Source organism: Phaenicophaeus curvirostris, chromosome 1 (genome assembly GCF_032191515.1).
Source record: "Phaenicophaeus curvirostris isolate KB17595 chromosome 1, BPBGC_Pcur_1.0, whole genome shotgun sequence".
Classification (NCBI taxonomy): domain Eukaryota; kingdom Metazoa; phylum Chordata; class Aves; order Cuculiformes; family Cuculidae; genus Phaenicophaeus; species Phaenicophaeus curvirostris.
The window spans coordinates 147,992,091-148,007,401 of NC_091392.1; the positions used below are offsets into that span (position 1 = coordinate 147,992,091).

The 15,311-nt window shown below is 40.6% G+C and overlaps 1 protein-coding gene across 4 annotated transcripts in view; it reads right to left on the reverse strand.

Moving 5' to 3' along the window:
- Nucleotides 1–15,311, reverse strand: part of NAXD (NAD(P)HX dehydratase) — a 52,824-nt gene that overhangs the window by 5,251 nt on the left and 32,262 nt on the right. For all 4 annotated transcript variants that reach the window (XM_069878448.1, XM_069878472.1, XM_069878464.1 and 1 more), the window contains 3 exons: nucleotides 8,587–8,637; nucleotides 8,401–8,505; nucleotides 7,911–8,031 (listed from right to left, as the gene is read on the reverse strand). In XM_069878448.1, the coding sequence (XP_069734549.1) occupies nucleotides 7,911–8,031; nucleotides 8,401–8,505; nucleotides 8,587–8,637 (277 nt within the window). The remainder of the gene's footprint in view (nucleotides 1–7,910; nucleotides 8,032–8,400; nucleotides 8,506–8,586; nucleotides 8,638–15,311) is intronic.

The following is a 15,311-nucleotide window of genomic DNA, read 5'->3' on the forward strand; positions in this document are numbered from 1 at the left end:
AACAGCATCAATTCTGCCACCCTTCTCTAAATTCTCTTGAGGGTTTTTGTCTACCCTCAGCCTTCGTTCTTGCTTGGCTCTGAAAAAAAACCAAGAGGAATTTATTTTCCTCTCCTAGAAGAACAGAAGAGCTGGATGAATCATTGGTGGTCAAGTAGCGATCCTTCACATCTCCAGTCAGCTACTGCAGAGCTACTCAGGTTCAGGCTGTGCACACAACCATTTCTGTTCTCCTGAGCATGACAAGTACACAAGCAAAGTATAAAGCAGGACATCGCCTGGACAACAGCTCTTACCTCCATTTTCTCAAGTCACCTGGGCTGGGTTTCTCCAAGGTGCATGGACAGAGCAGCCCAGCAGTTTTAGATGAAATACCACCCATATTTTTTTCTTTACAAAATAATGGGAAAAATCTGTGCAAAATCAAGGACTTGCAGGCAAACTGTCTTAAATAGCAAAATGTTAAAAAAAAAACCAACCTACTTAGCACAAGCAAACCCTTTCCAGTTCATTAGCATAGCTGATTTCTGCTTTGTGTTACTCAGTGCAGCAAAGAATTGTACTTCACTTCCATTTCCCACCAATTCTTCCAGCAGTAATTGCCGGGCTCGTGAGACCAGGCAGGTGTGCATTTTCGCTGCCACAGAGAGGGCAAAGATTCATTAGTCACCATGAACACAGCAGACACCGTTGCAGCGTTGCCAGCAGTTAATTTTCCCAATCACTCTTCTCCCCTCCCCCCTCGCCCCAAATTAAGATTCTGGATGTGTTTCTCGGTGAGCAGTAGTTAATGTCAAATTTCACAAGTGCAGTGTTCTTCTGAGTTAGCTATTTGAAAAAGCTGTGCCCTTTTACACAGGGTGGTGTATTTTTATTTTTTGTTTAAACACAGTGCTTTGCAGAAATTACCTCTAATTCTGCTACTTTGAAGACGGTATCTCATAGGATTTTCACTTTGAGGGCTTGAACTCCTGGCAGGAGGCAGGATGGAAATCCTCTGTTCAAAAGCTTTGGGGCCTTCTGACTGACAGCTGAGCACAAGCCACTGCTTATTAGTTGTGTGTCACCATCTGCCACTATTCTGTAGCCCCACAACCTTCCAGTCAGTTTCAAGCTTACAGGAAAGCAAGATCTCCTCAAACTAGGCCAATTATAATACCTTGCTGAAAAGAAAAAAAAAGTGGTCTTTTGTTTGCCGTTCTTTAAAAAGTAAGTCTCAAAAATGTGCATACTACCTCACAGGCAACAACAAAAGCAGACCTTTGTACGCTGCGCAGAGATGCTGGAAAATAAATCCATGCAATAGCTTCAAAGAAGCAGAACTACAGGAAATTCACTTGAATGAGGAGGGAAAGGTATAACGCTCAGGTAATTCTTGCACAGAGGCTCAGAGGCTAAGTTCCTCAAAGAACATCTCAAAATAAAAGGATGATGAACATCACAAGAGGCAGCAGGAAAAAGAATGAAAAACTCCTCTTAAGTACAGTCACAGTTAGGAGCTTTTAAAATAAAAGAAGGAATCCCACTTTACCACCAAGACCAACTGGCATACTGCCAAATCCACATAGGAAAAAGTCTTCCTGATGCTTTTCCCACCTTCTCCTAGAACAACAAAAATAAAACTGCTGCCTTCCCACTCCCCCAATCCCCCGCTAAATGTCTGTGATCCACTGACTCAAGCAGTTCTTTAAGGACCATGGGGGATGACATCTTCCTATGCTGCAGTGAGCAGTGATAATCAGTGGCAACATTACAAGACCTCAATTAGATGGACATGACTGAACAGTCAGCAACGATGCTGAGAAGGCAGGGAGTTCTATACCTTGGAGATGCAGAACAGTATTAACATGAGGATGAAGTATTTTTCAGTCCACTGCTCGATGAGGCTGTATCATGTTCAACTAGGGATGAATGTGGACATCAGAAGGCCAAGAAAACATGGTTCTTGGAACAGCTGAAGGCCACCAAGATGACTGGGTGCTGGACAACTGGCAAACTGCAAAGACTGAAGTCACCACAATGTGTCAATGTTGAAAGGCAGAAGAAACCAGGGCCACTTAAGGTCAATTAGTCTGACAGCAAACCCAATCAAAACAATGGAGAGGTTCATCTATAGTTCAACTGACAGACCTTAAGAGATAGAAACACACAGTCAATGCAGATCAAACTGGCTGCTAGGGAAAGGTGTCTTGTTTTGGTTTTTAATGGATCTGGGCTACCAAATCCAATGTCATTATTTCAGAGGGTGATGAATCGAAGAAATAACTCAGTATAATTAACAGTCTTTTAATGAAAAGTGATTCTTTTGCCAAGTAGCTTTCTAAAAAAAAAACAACAATCAACCAACCAAACAAAAAACCCCCCTAGTCCCTAACACTTAGGCATGGAGTATAGACGCGCTGTTATAAGAGAAGGCTAGTTGAAATAAAAATGTTATCATTCAAGAAGTCACTGGATGAAGTATGGCAAGGAGATCTGCTAGAGTCAGACCCATCACAGCCCTGTTCAACAGTTACAACATAATATTGGTGATTAAACAGTGCATAAATATTACACAGCAAATACAACACATCCCTTGCACGCAGTCACCTAGATTTCTTGCTTACCTACGTCCACTGAAACAGATTGTACTGAAATATGAGTGCAACAGAAACAAAAGAAAAAGAAATCTGTCTTACTGACAGAATATTGGAAAGCAGAAATTCAAGAACTTTAGCTTCTGCACAACTCAGGCTTCCTGGGTAACTATGGCCAAGTCATTTTGTGGCTCTATGCTTAACATATTTCAGGCCAGAAAAGTTACCATCACTGCCTTTTCAGCACTCCTTGAAGATAAGATAAACATAAGCATTTGGGGAAGCATTCAAACCACAGTGCTTAACTCTACAATTGCCAGCAAGTTTTAAGTTGAAGGGACTCCCAGCCCAAATGGTGCTGGCACATCAAAGCCCAGGGGAACGACTCCCACTTATGAGTATTGTATGCTTAATTAAAAAAAACTCAGCCTGTTATGCAACTGAAAATAGCTGCCCTCTCTTTGATGGAAAAAGATCAGAATTTATTAGCTTTGCTAAGATCACGCACTATAAGTTAACTGAGAAGCACCAATTTTGAGATGGCTGCACACAGGCAGCCCTACTCACAGCATGAGCTCCTAGACACATCACAGTCAGAAAACCAAAGGCCCGTGCAGTGCAAAAAGAAATGTATGTTTATCTGTTCTGATTCATAACATTCAGAGTAGTGAGGAAAAAGACCTCAAACAGAGATTTCATATTTTTGTTTAGAACACAGAATGTGAAATATGGGATAGCTAAAGGTTGAAGAGGTAAAGCTGATGATGACAAAGAAGGCTGAAGAGCCTACATGAAACAACCCACTCACAAAGTCCAAATGACAGCCTTGAAATTAAAACTTATTTCATGGATCCCTGATGTCCTGAACATGTTCTCTGTGCTTGTTTTCCTCTTACAAAGCAGAAGCGTTACACTTATCCTAATGTGCTCAAGGATACATGCATAAAAAGCACAACCATCCTGACTTCAGATACGATTCAACTGGACGAGATCAGCTAACATCAGCTACCCCACAGAACAACAAACGCCCTCATTTAATTAAAATGTTTAAGATTTCCATTTTTTATGCAGTATAATGTAGCTGTCAAGGACCAGTTTGGTCATCAAATACAAGACTCAGCTTTAGGCCATTATCAGATGTGAGTAAAATCTTTTACCAGAATATACCTGTGGCAGATATTCATACCAGTAAGAAATTTATCTGTTTCCTTTTGCAAGTTAGTTCACAAAAGTGAACATACAGCTGGAGACTGTGGACTCCTAGAAACACAGCCCAGAGTGCACACAGACAGGGAAACCAATATCAATGGCTTGGGCTGGAGAAAACACTCAACTGATGTGGAAAACGTAAGTTGGCTTTTACATAAAGGGTGCTTATACTTTCCTATTCCCTAATCATACTTTTAAAACTTAGATAGGTCCTTGAGTATGAGACACTAGATAATTTAAGTTAAAAGAAAATAAGCCGAATTTTACATTGCTCTTGGATGGCTGCAGGATCCAGGGGACGGATGTGATGACAGATGAGCAGGGCCAGGGAGTAGCTGGGCTGTGTGTGCTAAAGAGAGCGCAGTGGCATAGAGGACAGGGACCATGACATCCCTGTTTTGCTCACTCTGCAGAAGCAGAACTGGAGACACAGGTACTGCGTCTCAGTCAAAATCCTGGCAAAATCTGCTGAGCAGCTGGACACCATAAGAGCTTTTAGCGAAGTGAGCTAGGGACTAACAAGCACTGAATTGCTTCCTTTCCAGCTGCACAGGGAATGAATGGCAGAAATCAGAAATACTGCTTGGGGATTTCTGGCAAGAGCTGGCTTTTTACCCCACGTTCAGCACTCAACAATCCCTCTTGCCTGCTCCTTAGCTTCTCGACCAGAGCTGCAGCTGGGGAACTGAAGAGAACTGTGTTTGGCCACTGGCTCCAGCTAAAAGTCACAGGCAGCAGCAGGCTGGTTACCCATAAAGTCTGCCTTTCGGAAGGGAAGACAAACACAGGAACTGGGGAAAATACAGAAAAATTCCTCGTAGCATTTAAAAACAAATATTTAAATCCTCTACTTCAAGGACCCAACTAAATTTTAACCATGTTAGGAACTAAGACAGGTATAACCACACTTTATTACTGACCAGTTCTCCAACGAATAATAAAATGAGAACCTTAGAGAGCTGTGCCATAGTGAATAAAAGCTGACTTACCTTTTACCCACAGGCTGAGTACTCATTCCTACCCTGGTCTGTGATGGCACTGATAGCACCTACCAAGAGCATGGTGAAGCTCATCTTTGTAGAGCAGGGAATCAACAACTGTAGACCAAGCTATAATGTGAAATTGCAAAAGGAAAGAGAAAAAGAGTATAAAACTTAATTTAAAATCTCGGTGATTATGTTTACAGGGCAGTTGGCAGCTCACAACTGAAATGGAGACACAGTTTAGAAAAACCTCCTTTAACGCGCAGGACTGCTACTGATTTCAGAGCGGCACTATACAGGCTTCGGTACTGGTTTTAAGGCCATTAAAAACCACCTGCATCATCTAATCTGATCTGTAAAACACAAACATCAGAAGTGTCCAGATACTTCACAATCTGGGAATCCATCAAAGTTCAAGGTATGTTACTGCCATAGGTAATTTATTTGTCTGTTAACAAAATCTGCTGTAGTTTCAATCTGAATGTATTCAGCTTCAGCTTCCAATCAGAATTTATTGTGTCTGTCTGCTTAGATTACACAGAGCTATCTGCTGACAGTAATCCTTCACCAACACCTGTACTTCCAGCTCACTATCAGGTCACCTGATAATCTTTTTTGTCTTCAACTAACAGAAGTAAATTGGGTGCCGAATTTCCAACAGACTCATGAATAAAAGTATTGTTGAAATAAATGCCATGATCCCCCTAAGCTATGAAGTATTCATCAAGCCAGTCTTCCCTGTTGCAAAACTCTGCACCCTCAGAAAAGCCTTCCTTCCACAACAGCCGAGCACAGAAGGCTAAAGCTACATTAAGTTTGCAATTTCTGGTTTTCCTGGAGAACACTGAGACTTAATTTTTTTTTTTTCCTTTTCCAGCAAGCACGCATGCAGTATCTTCCCAAAGCAGAAATTTAGAAGTGACATATGGATACTACAGTATAAGGGTGCTAAGAACGTGAACTCAAGCAGGAAATGCCTGAAAATAGGTACGGCTTAAAACAGATGATGACATAAAAAATAAAAGGCAAGAGGAATACACAGGTTTTTCATAATATTTGATAGTGCTCAGAGGATGTTGGCCTGAATCAGGGATCTGGATTTCCCTCACACTGCAATCATCATGTTGTTCCAACTGAAAAAAAGTGACATCAGATCAAAAGGACAGAGGAAAAAGCAGAAGAGCAAAAAATCTTGGAAAGAATTCAAGGTCAGTGACATAACAACGTGTTCCGTGTTGAAGCACAGAGCAGACAGTAAAATTTCCTTTCTCAGTGTTATTTTGCATTTGAGAAGCTTTTAAAAAAGTTGACCGACAGCAACTCCCAGACCCAAAGAACATTCTTGTTAAAAGGAAGCTGGAGTCTATTTTTTCTACAAAATTCTCAGAAACCTTCTTGCAAGCATTGCAAGCAATACAAACCCTAAAACCAGTGTTTGTAACAGACGTTATAACCTGTATTAAACCTGACAACTGCTTTCTGATGGCTCAGCAATGCTGCCTGCAATGCCTGTAATCCAGGAGAAAGAAAAGCATCAGTGATAGAACCAAGGCAAGAGTAAGAAAGCACCCCATAGCTGGGCATCAAACAACTGCTATTAAGGCACAGAACTGTTTATTTCATACCAAAAAGCCATTTAAAGCAATAAAAATATCAAACCACAACAGAGACAAAGAACATGGTGGGAAAAAAAAAAAGTACAAACCCAGTGAAAAGCACCAAAAGCCCACCACACATTCAAACATGTGCCACACCTAAACATTCAAAATTGGGAGTGGGAAGAGTTTCAGTTGTTTCCTGGTTTTCTGAGTCTTGTATAACAGGAGACAACGGGAACTGAGTGTCCCCTCTCTGCAGCAATGCTGGGGGGACACTTATATTAACAGTAACACCTCAAAAGGAGAACAGAGATACAGTAAAGAATGTGCTCAATCTAAAGCGCTCAGTCAATTTTCCCCGACATCCATTAGGAAAGCAACAACTGTGCATAAAAAGAACACGGTTGACATAAAAAAACAGAGAAAGAAAATACGCTACAGTGCTCTAAAGCTGTCTAGCTGGCATAAACTGGAGCCGGGATACTTCATCCTCTGGCAGAGTTCGTTGTCCCTTAAGCGTGGCCTGACTGTCCAAGGTTACAAATCAAGTCTGCTCTGGGTGCAAATATGACAGCAGACTGCATGCAGGGCAGCTTGGGTACTACATGACCGACCAAAGTCCTCCACATTGGCATAACTATAATGCTTCCAGATCCCAGCTTGCTTCACAGTCTGCTGTAGCATCTGTACTAATAGGGGTATGTGGAAGGTGGCTCTCCATGAACCAGTTGTCATGTTACATCTGTTTTTCTGTTATAAAAGACTCCCATGGCTCCATATAATGAAAAATTAACTGTATATACAAACCGTTCTGAAGCAGCATAAACATTTATCAGAGATTAGCATTTCAAGCAATTAGAGGCAGAGCTGCTGCTCGTTATGTATGTGAAATAAGACCACATAATCAAACTGTGATGAAGGCACTCACAACTGTATTTTATACTGATCACATTAAGTGATCAGTATAAACAGTGTCAGACAGGCAGCTAATTTTATTAAATATACTTTAGACATTTTAGTAAGTGACTGTTTCTATTAAAAAGTTATAATGACAATCTAGAGTTAATTGGGTTTGGATCTGGTTTTCTTCTTTTAACTGTCAGGGCTAATGTACATACTGAACCTGAGCAGCCCATGAACCTCAAAATGTCTTCATTTTTCAGACACACAAATATATGGTGAAACAACATTATTCTGCATTAGCTTAGCAATGAGATCTGCACTTCTACAGACCATCTCAGCTAAGGATTTTAATACAGTTCACAAAGATTAAAGAATTAATTTCACAGTACCTGTGTAATGCAAAACATAAGTTATAGCATTTTAAATGAGAAAAAATTGGCGAGTTTTTTCAGCAAATAAATCAAGTTGCACTCTTAAAATATCAATTTACACAACTCATCTAAAGGTGATCTGCAAAGACAGTCATCCCACCCCTTCGACCTCCAGGGGAATACAGTCAACCAGTCCTGGGCTACCACTGAAAGCAGACAAACAAACAAACAAACAAAATCACATTGCTGAAAGCAAAAGGCTGCACTTACCTTTCTCTCCATCTGAAATAAGATCTCTTTCTCCCTTTTGAACAATTGTCAAATTCCCCATGGCTTGGCTGAGTCTTAATACACATCCATGATGATCACTACTGTCTACAGGGTCTCTAAGCTACAACACAAGAATTCCATACACAGTACATATTTTACTACTAGAACAACATACCCTAACACATGCTGCTTACTTCAGCATATGTATGTGGGGGGGTAAAGCATCATCATCAGTCTTTCCAGGTATTTCTTTCTATACCCACCGTAGTGCCAAAAAATGCACAAGAAAGGGTCTTCTTTTAAAAGAGATCCCTGTTTAAGAATATGCATTGTTGTGGCAACTATCCCACTGAATAAAAACCTCATAAAAAGCTTGTCTTGCATATAAGAAGCAGCACATAATGTTTAACCAAATAATAAGTTATTTATTTTTAAACACTAGAAGTCTAAACTTGCACGTACTTAAATATCAAAAGGGGAAACAGCTCACCATGGCTTCATACAGTCTACTAAACTCCATATAGTTTGGAGTAAGAATAGCTCGCTGGTAGCCTTGAATAAGGGATGGCTGCTGGGAAATAAGCCACAGTCCATCCTGCAAAAAAACAGTAAGAGGAACATTTACTGAACACATTCTTAAATGTCAAACCACTGACTGAATCAAGAAAATACTTACAGCATCAATAATGATAGGAATTCCTTTCACTTTTGATTTTTCTATAATGCCCTGCAAAAGACGTGAATAAGTTTAAGATGCTTGCTAATTTAAGTCTCATAAGATCCAAAACATTCATACAATTAAGTCTGAAAAAAACCCCAACTTATGTGATCAAAGTAAGATAGACACTGCCCTCCCTGTTGTTTTCTGTAAACTAATAAAAGATGTTTTTGTATCAACTAGCAATTTTACAGTTCCATTGTCCTCTCTCTGGTTCAGGTATAAGTAGTGTCAACCGGGTTTCCACAACTGATGCCTTGGTGTCGATATTTAAACAAGCAAGCAACCTCACTCACTCTCTCCTGTAGGAGGTGTGCAATGCCAACAGAAATTACGCAGAGCAAAAACACATCTCCAATTAAGAAAAGTCCAAATGAGCATTGCCAGGGCAGAAATCTACCAGTAACTATAACACTAATACTAGTTGCTTTGCTAATGAAAGCCCCACTGCAGTATTTGAATTGATGCACAAACATCCCCAGACAAGCAGGTAATTTTGCTCATGGTCCTGGAGGTTTCATACTTTCAAATCAAAACCAAGAGCCCAGAAAACAGACTGTTTGAGAAAGCGTTCTTCAGCAAGTGCTGTCAACCAACAGACCATCTGCCCTTGCTCTCTCTCCTCACTGAGCGGTGGCAGTGACTGACACTCAAGCTTTTTTAGCAAGCAATGGTTGACAGTCAAGTTTGTTGGATGTTGGTCATTACCAACTTGTCTTTGAAGCTGGAGAGTTTATCTTCCTCCAGTGTAAGATAACAGGATGGTATCCATCTAGAAGTCTCATTATTTTTGAATGTTATTAAATTCTTCATATTAGCCATCCTACAGCACCGAGCTACACAGGTCAGCAAGACGTGATGTAAGGGATAAGAAAGAAGTTTTTAATTAATGTCCAGAATACTGAACACAGCTTTGCTTTTGTATTGTGGTCAAGATAAACACAACCTACCTTGCTTCCTGTGAGTTATTAGTTATGGCATATACATATCCTCATTAACTCATTGCTACCCAATTTTGATTTTTCTAACAGCAGCAGAAATCTTTCCCTTCTATTTTGAAATGGACGACCAGAATTTAGCAGCACGCTTTTATCCAGCACTACTTTTGTTTGTCTGGGCACTGTTTGCATGTTGTAAGCATGTGACTGAAACACTACCGACTGCTCCAAGCCCGAGGACTTCTCTCAGTGCACAGCTGCAGCTACATCAGAAGCCACTACAGAATAAAAACCTTTCCATGACATACACATGCTTGTACAGTTTCTGGCTTGGGCTGTGTGTTTCAGACTGCCAGGTGCCCCCCTGTGTTGCCATCCCACAGGAACACCCCAAGTTTTCCTTTATATTCAGCTACTTAAGTAATTTTGAACCAATTGCAAGTTTCACACAACTCATACCATCCACAAGGAAGAATTCCTTCATGGTGAGAGTAGTGAGACACTGCAACACGTTGCCCAGGGAAGCTGTGGTTGCCCCATCCGTGGAGGTGCTCAAGGTCAGGTTGAATGGGGCCTTGGGCAGCTTGATTTAGTGGGATGGGTCCCTGCCTATGGCAGGGGGGTTGGAACTGGATGATCTTTAAGGTCCCTTCCAACCCAAACTATTCTACGATTCTATGATTCAGTTCCTACTAAATTATTTGAATTCATGAATAAGTATATTTAACAGCTGTGCAAGGATGGCATCTTAAAACATACCTAGAATTCGTTGCACCACACTGAAAACCAGAGAGCTTTACTTTCAACACTTTTAAGAAATTTATGAGACAGAGTTGTTTTTTCACTCATTAATGTTAATCTGTACAGATGCACACAGCTCAGTTTCCCTTCACAGAAGCTATACTGCTTTGCCCCTGCTGTGTTAAGTTCATTAACAATTATGATTAATTTGACCCACTTGGTTATAATAAAACAAAGCTGTGGATCTAGCAACCAAGTTCATGGGTTTTTTTTTTCCTTTGTAAAGGAATGTTGTACACATCCAACAGTCCAGTCATTTTTGAACCATACTACTGATTAGATATCTGATATCTATATATCTGATATATTAGCCCTTCTGATTAGATATCATACAGCATTGAGCCCCAGAGGTTAGCAAGATCTAATGCAAGAAAGCATTCAGATCATCTTCCCCCAGTTTTTGAAGATACAAATACCATTTACTGCAACCTTGTTTTCTGACTGGTTTTAATTAGAATATTTTTATACATTGGCAGCTTCACCAAACCCCTCAGTACACTTAAAATAATTACTGCTCCACTTCCCACTAATATGAATCACCAGTTTATTCTAGCATGTCAACTTCAGTAAGCCAGTCTTTCATGACACTTCATTTTTTAAAACCAAAAAAAAGATTTCCCCCACAGATTCCATCTGGAAGTCTGAAGTCCACCAGATCTCAGAAGTCTTTATCCTTCCAAACTATTCATTATGACAAACCCACAGAACTAATTTTGACTAAGTTCTGTTCCCAAAACAGATAAGGTTTGGCTGCTAATTTTATTGTTTGGCCTCTTTTCATGTTTCCTCACAATTGTCATCTTGGCTACTGGTTAGAAATTCTACTTTTGTCAATATCTACTAACAGGCTAAATCAATAATCTTGGAAGATCCATTGTGCACCAAAAAAGCCCTAAGTGTAAGGGGGAAAAAAAAGGTGGAAGTTACAAAGCACAAAAGAACACATACAGGTAAATAGCTCCTGGAAGACTGGGTCACTGCTACACTCCAGAGAAATAAGATATTTCTTCTTAATAACATGTTGAGTCCCTATCTCTCCAGTACATCCTCCACAATCCTGAGACATCAGACCTCTGAAGAGAAATTTCATCCTGCTAAATAAAGCCGACGGGCCAAGCAACTTTTATTTTGTACCAAGTCTCTGAGGTATCAGTTTCTGTTCTAACATACTGAGTGATCTTTGCTTCTTCTTTCTCTCCTTATAAAACAAATAATCAGGGGATACAAAGTCCTTTCTCTTATTTAGAAAGCTCTTTTATTTAAAACAAACAAATAAACAAAACCTACTCTAATTATTTTCCTTTCCACTTCCTTCCTTAAACTCAGACCAAAACTGCTTGGAGACAGACAAGGAACCACAGAGAGGCAATTCTGGGGAGGGAAGGGGTCATCTGGCAACCGTAATAAGGTAGTAACAGGGATAAGAGAACACCCATAAGACAACCACCTGTATGAAGGACAAACATTCACTGGAGAATCTCTGTTTCCTACTGATTGTGGAAAGGACCCATCTCACCTGCTGCCATTTAAAGGCCAAATGGCTCGCTACTGGAGAGCAATTCATCCTGTCTGGCTTAGACACTGCATTTAGAGTGGGATGAATCACCGACAGACATACCTGTCTCTCCTCAGCTGTCAAAGAGGCAGCAGAGCCACCTGACTGCTTTATTTTCAGACACCAAAAGTTAGGTGAGATGAAGCCCACTTTTAAACACTCTATTACTGCAGATATTGTATTAAAAAACAAACCCTGCATAAAAGCATTTACAGCAATAATGTAAGCATCCTCTCTACAGAGTATTTTGTTTCTGGAAGCAAAAATGAATTTTTAGCAGAATCCGTATCTCCATATCAGTCATGGACTTACCTAGTTTAATGCTTGTAGCACACAGAAGATCTTTCACTGTCAATTGCAAAATTAATACAACTCAAACTAACTCTACTTTCATAGCAAACCCTAGTTAACTGTCTGTGATACGACTCTCTGTATGAACAAGTATTATCAGTTCAGTTTTATCCCATATAACAATTATTTCTACGGGAAAGGACTTAGAAGAGAACATTTCCAATTAAAAATACTACGAAATGTTACTAAGACAACACCTGAAATCCAAACACCAACCACACAAGTGAACAGTAACACACACAGGTATCTATGACAAACCCAAGAGATCGTCCCTTCCCTTCAAAGTGTATTTTGAATATTAAGCTTCTGGAGATTGTGGCTCCAAGATATCCCAGTGGACTATCTTTCTTTGCACAGAATATATTATGCTACAACACGAGTGGTTCACACGGCACGGTGCACACCAAGGCAGAAGCACTTGTTCACTCAATTCCTAAGCAGTCAAGGACATCCAGAAATGAAGGACTTAACTCACAGGGTAACCCTGGCACTAGTCATGAGGCAGACAGGACAGTGAGGAGGAGAGACTGACACTGCTGTCATTCAACCTCATGACCTACAGACATACTGGTTAGCAAAGGTACCAAAGACCAAAATTCGGATCCTTCCTCTGCAATATCCACAGCCAGGCCCAAATTTCAGTCTTCTTACCTTTCACATTGAAACTCCTAATAACAGGGATTTGGGCAGTCTCTTCCTAGAGATATCCTGCTTTAAGTTAGGCTAAACACTTGGTGACTCTTGGAAACAGTTAATTCCACAGCCCACAACATTTGAATGAGAAAAGGGAAACAGATTCCAGTCTGCTGAGATTAAAATCAGCAATAATGAACTGTACAAGACTACAGGACTCATGCTAGAACAAATCCGTAACTAGTTTCCTCTCCAAATAATTGAAGACCAAAGTTTTTTACCCTAACTAAACCAAAGAGGAAATTACCTGGAATTCACACATCCCATGAAGGCGCTGTATGGGACAACTTCCCACCGAGTTATCATTTGTTAGTGGCACCAAACACTCAACATTTAGGAATGTTCCAAATAATATTTCAGTGATTGCAATTTTTGGTGGAGGTGGCTGAGGGGAGGAGAGCCAGAAGGGGCAAAATTAACCTGAATCTACTCCCACTCCAACTCTTGAAATACACAATTTCCTGAAAAATCTTTCTCCGACAGGGTATCCAGGACTTGTATGCAAGCAACCTACTCAATCAGAACTGAAAAAGATGTTGTGTCACAGCAGAAACCAGTATCTGGGTAAAAGTTAAACCTTTACTGTAATGAGGAAAATTTACAAAGGAAGGGTGAAGAATTTATGTGTTCTAATTAATTCTTTCATTATCATGGAAGCCATTCCACGAAATGTGATGCATTCACTTTAATAGAAATCTGTATTCTCTGTCCCAGCTTTCACCGGGTAATTTTAAAATAGAGTCCCAAAACCAAATTCCAATTTATTTTTGGGAAATAACCAACCAACCAAAACATAAAACCCCCAACACACTGAAACCAGAACAGAACACACACACACAAACTCAGAACCCTTCAGGCTGCAAAGGAATGCAGGAGGAAGAAGCTTGAAGGAACAGATTGACAGGCTACTGCTGAGAAGAGGGCACAGTAATGAAGAAAATGCTTTATCCATAGCCTGTGGCTGCGCTATGAAACACAAGATTCACCTGCACTGCGCTAACACTGGACATTCAGGGCTCTTGCACACTTCCAGAATTGTTATGGAAAAAGGGAACTGTCTGAGATGAGCCAGTGTGAGACATCGGCTACAAAAAACAGCTAGTAGGGGAATGGGGGGAACATGTGAAGAAGGAAGAAATTGCCACGTAGCTCCTAAGTACAGTCAAAGGATACCTCATCAGCCATGGAATTCTTCATTAGAGCAGCCATCCTGAGGCACCAGGAGCGGATAGCAGGCAGTACACTCATAACAACACTCATATCCTCTTGCTGAACTCTGCAGTCAGTCTGGACTTCTCCACCCAAGTCCACGAGCCAGCAATAACACAGAGATCCTATTTACCCTGCCTGCACACAACAGCATATGAGCTGGTTCTCCATGGCTCCTTGGAAAAGACGATTATGTACAGTTCTGCCCACATCTGACTTAGATATACTTTTCAGCTTTTTTAATTAGCTGTGGATTGGCAGCAGAATGCCTACAATGACTTTTAATATATTATTAGTTGTATTACTACTTGTGCTTTTCCTGACAGACTGGTTTAGCTACACAATAACTTTGGCATTCGGTATTTGCAAAGTGAAGAATCAGGAAATTAGAGTCAGTGGTTTTAATAAAAGATTGAATTTCAATGAAACAAACGGAAAACCACAATAGCAGCATCTACCCCACAACATAATTGATTTTCACTAAGGATGCATCACGCTGTCATCCTTCTACCTCTTTGAGGAAAGATTCTGCAGGCAAAGTTCCCTTTTTCTGACATTATCAATAGACACTGTAGTTCCTACATCCCTTCAAGAGTCATGTCTTGGCCTACTCTTGGAAAAATACATACATATTCCATGTGCTCAAAAAGAAGTTCAAGCTTCAGCACATCATTATAATGGACTGCACTGACCATGGTGACACCCAAACATTTAAGGAAGCAGTGTAACTTTGCCTTTAGCCCACCAAAGGTGCACTCTATTGCAACCTGCAAATGCCAAGTATGTCATTAAATCTTCTGCTAGATGTTCCAAAGTAAAGTTGAAATATCTTAGGAGAGCTGCTAAGCAGGTGAGGTCCTTTAAACAAGAGTTTGCACCCCAATTTGTTAATAACTGCATTTCTAAAAGAAAGCCATATCTCCTGCTTATCCAAACAGGTAAGTGCCAGACATCTGTGGCACTGTGGCGGTGTGTGCCTTGCCAGGGAGACACCACGCCTGCATCCACACATCCAAAACTCGTGTCAGCTGAGCCCTGCAGAGCAAGTCAATGCTGTACCTCTCCAGCAGGACAATCTGCCTGTAGCCCAGGAGAGGCTGAAAGGCCCACTCCCTAAAAGCTCAAATACTACCTTC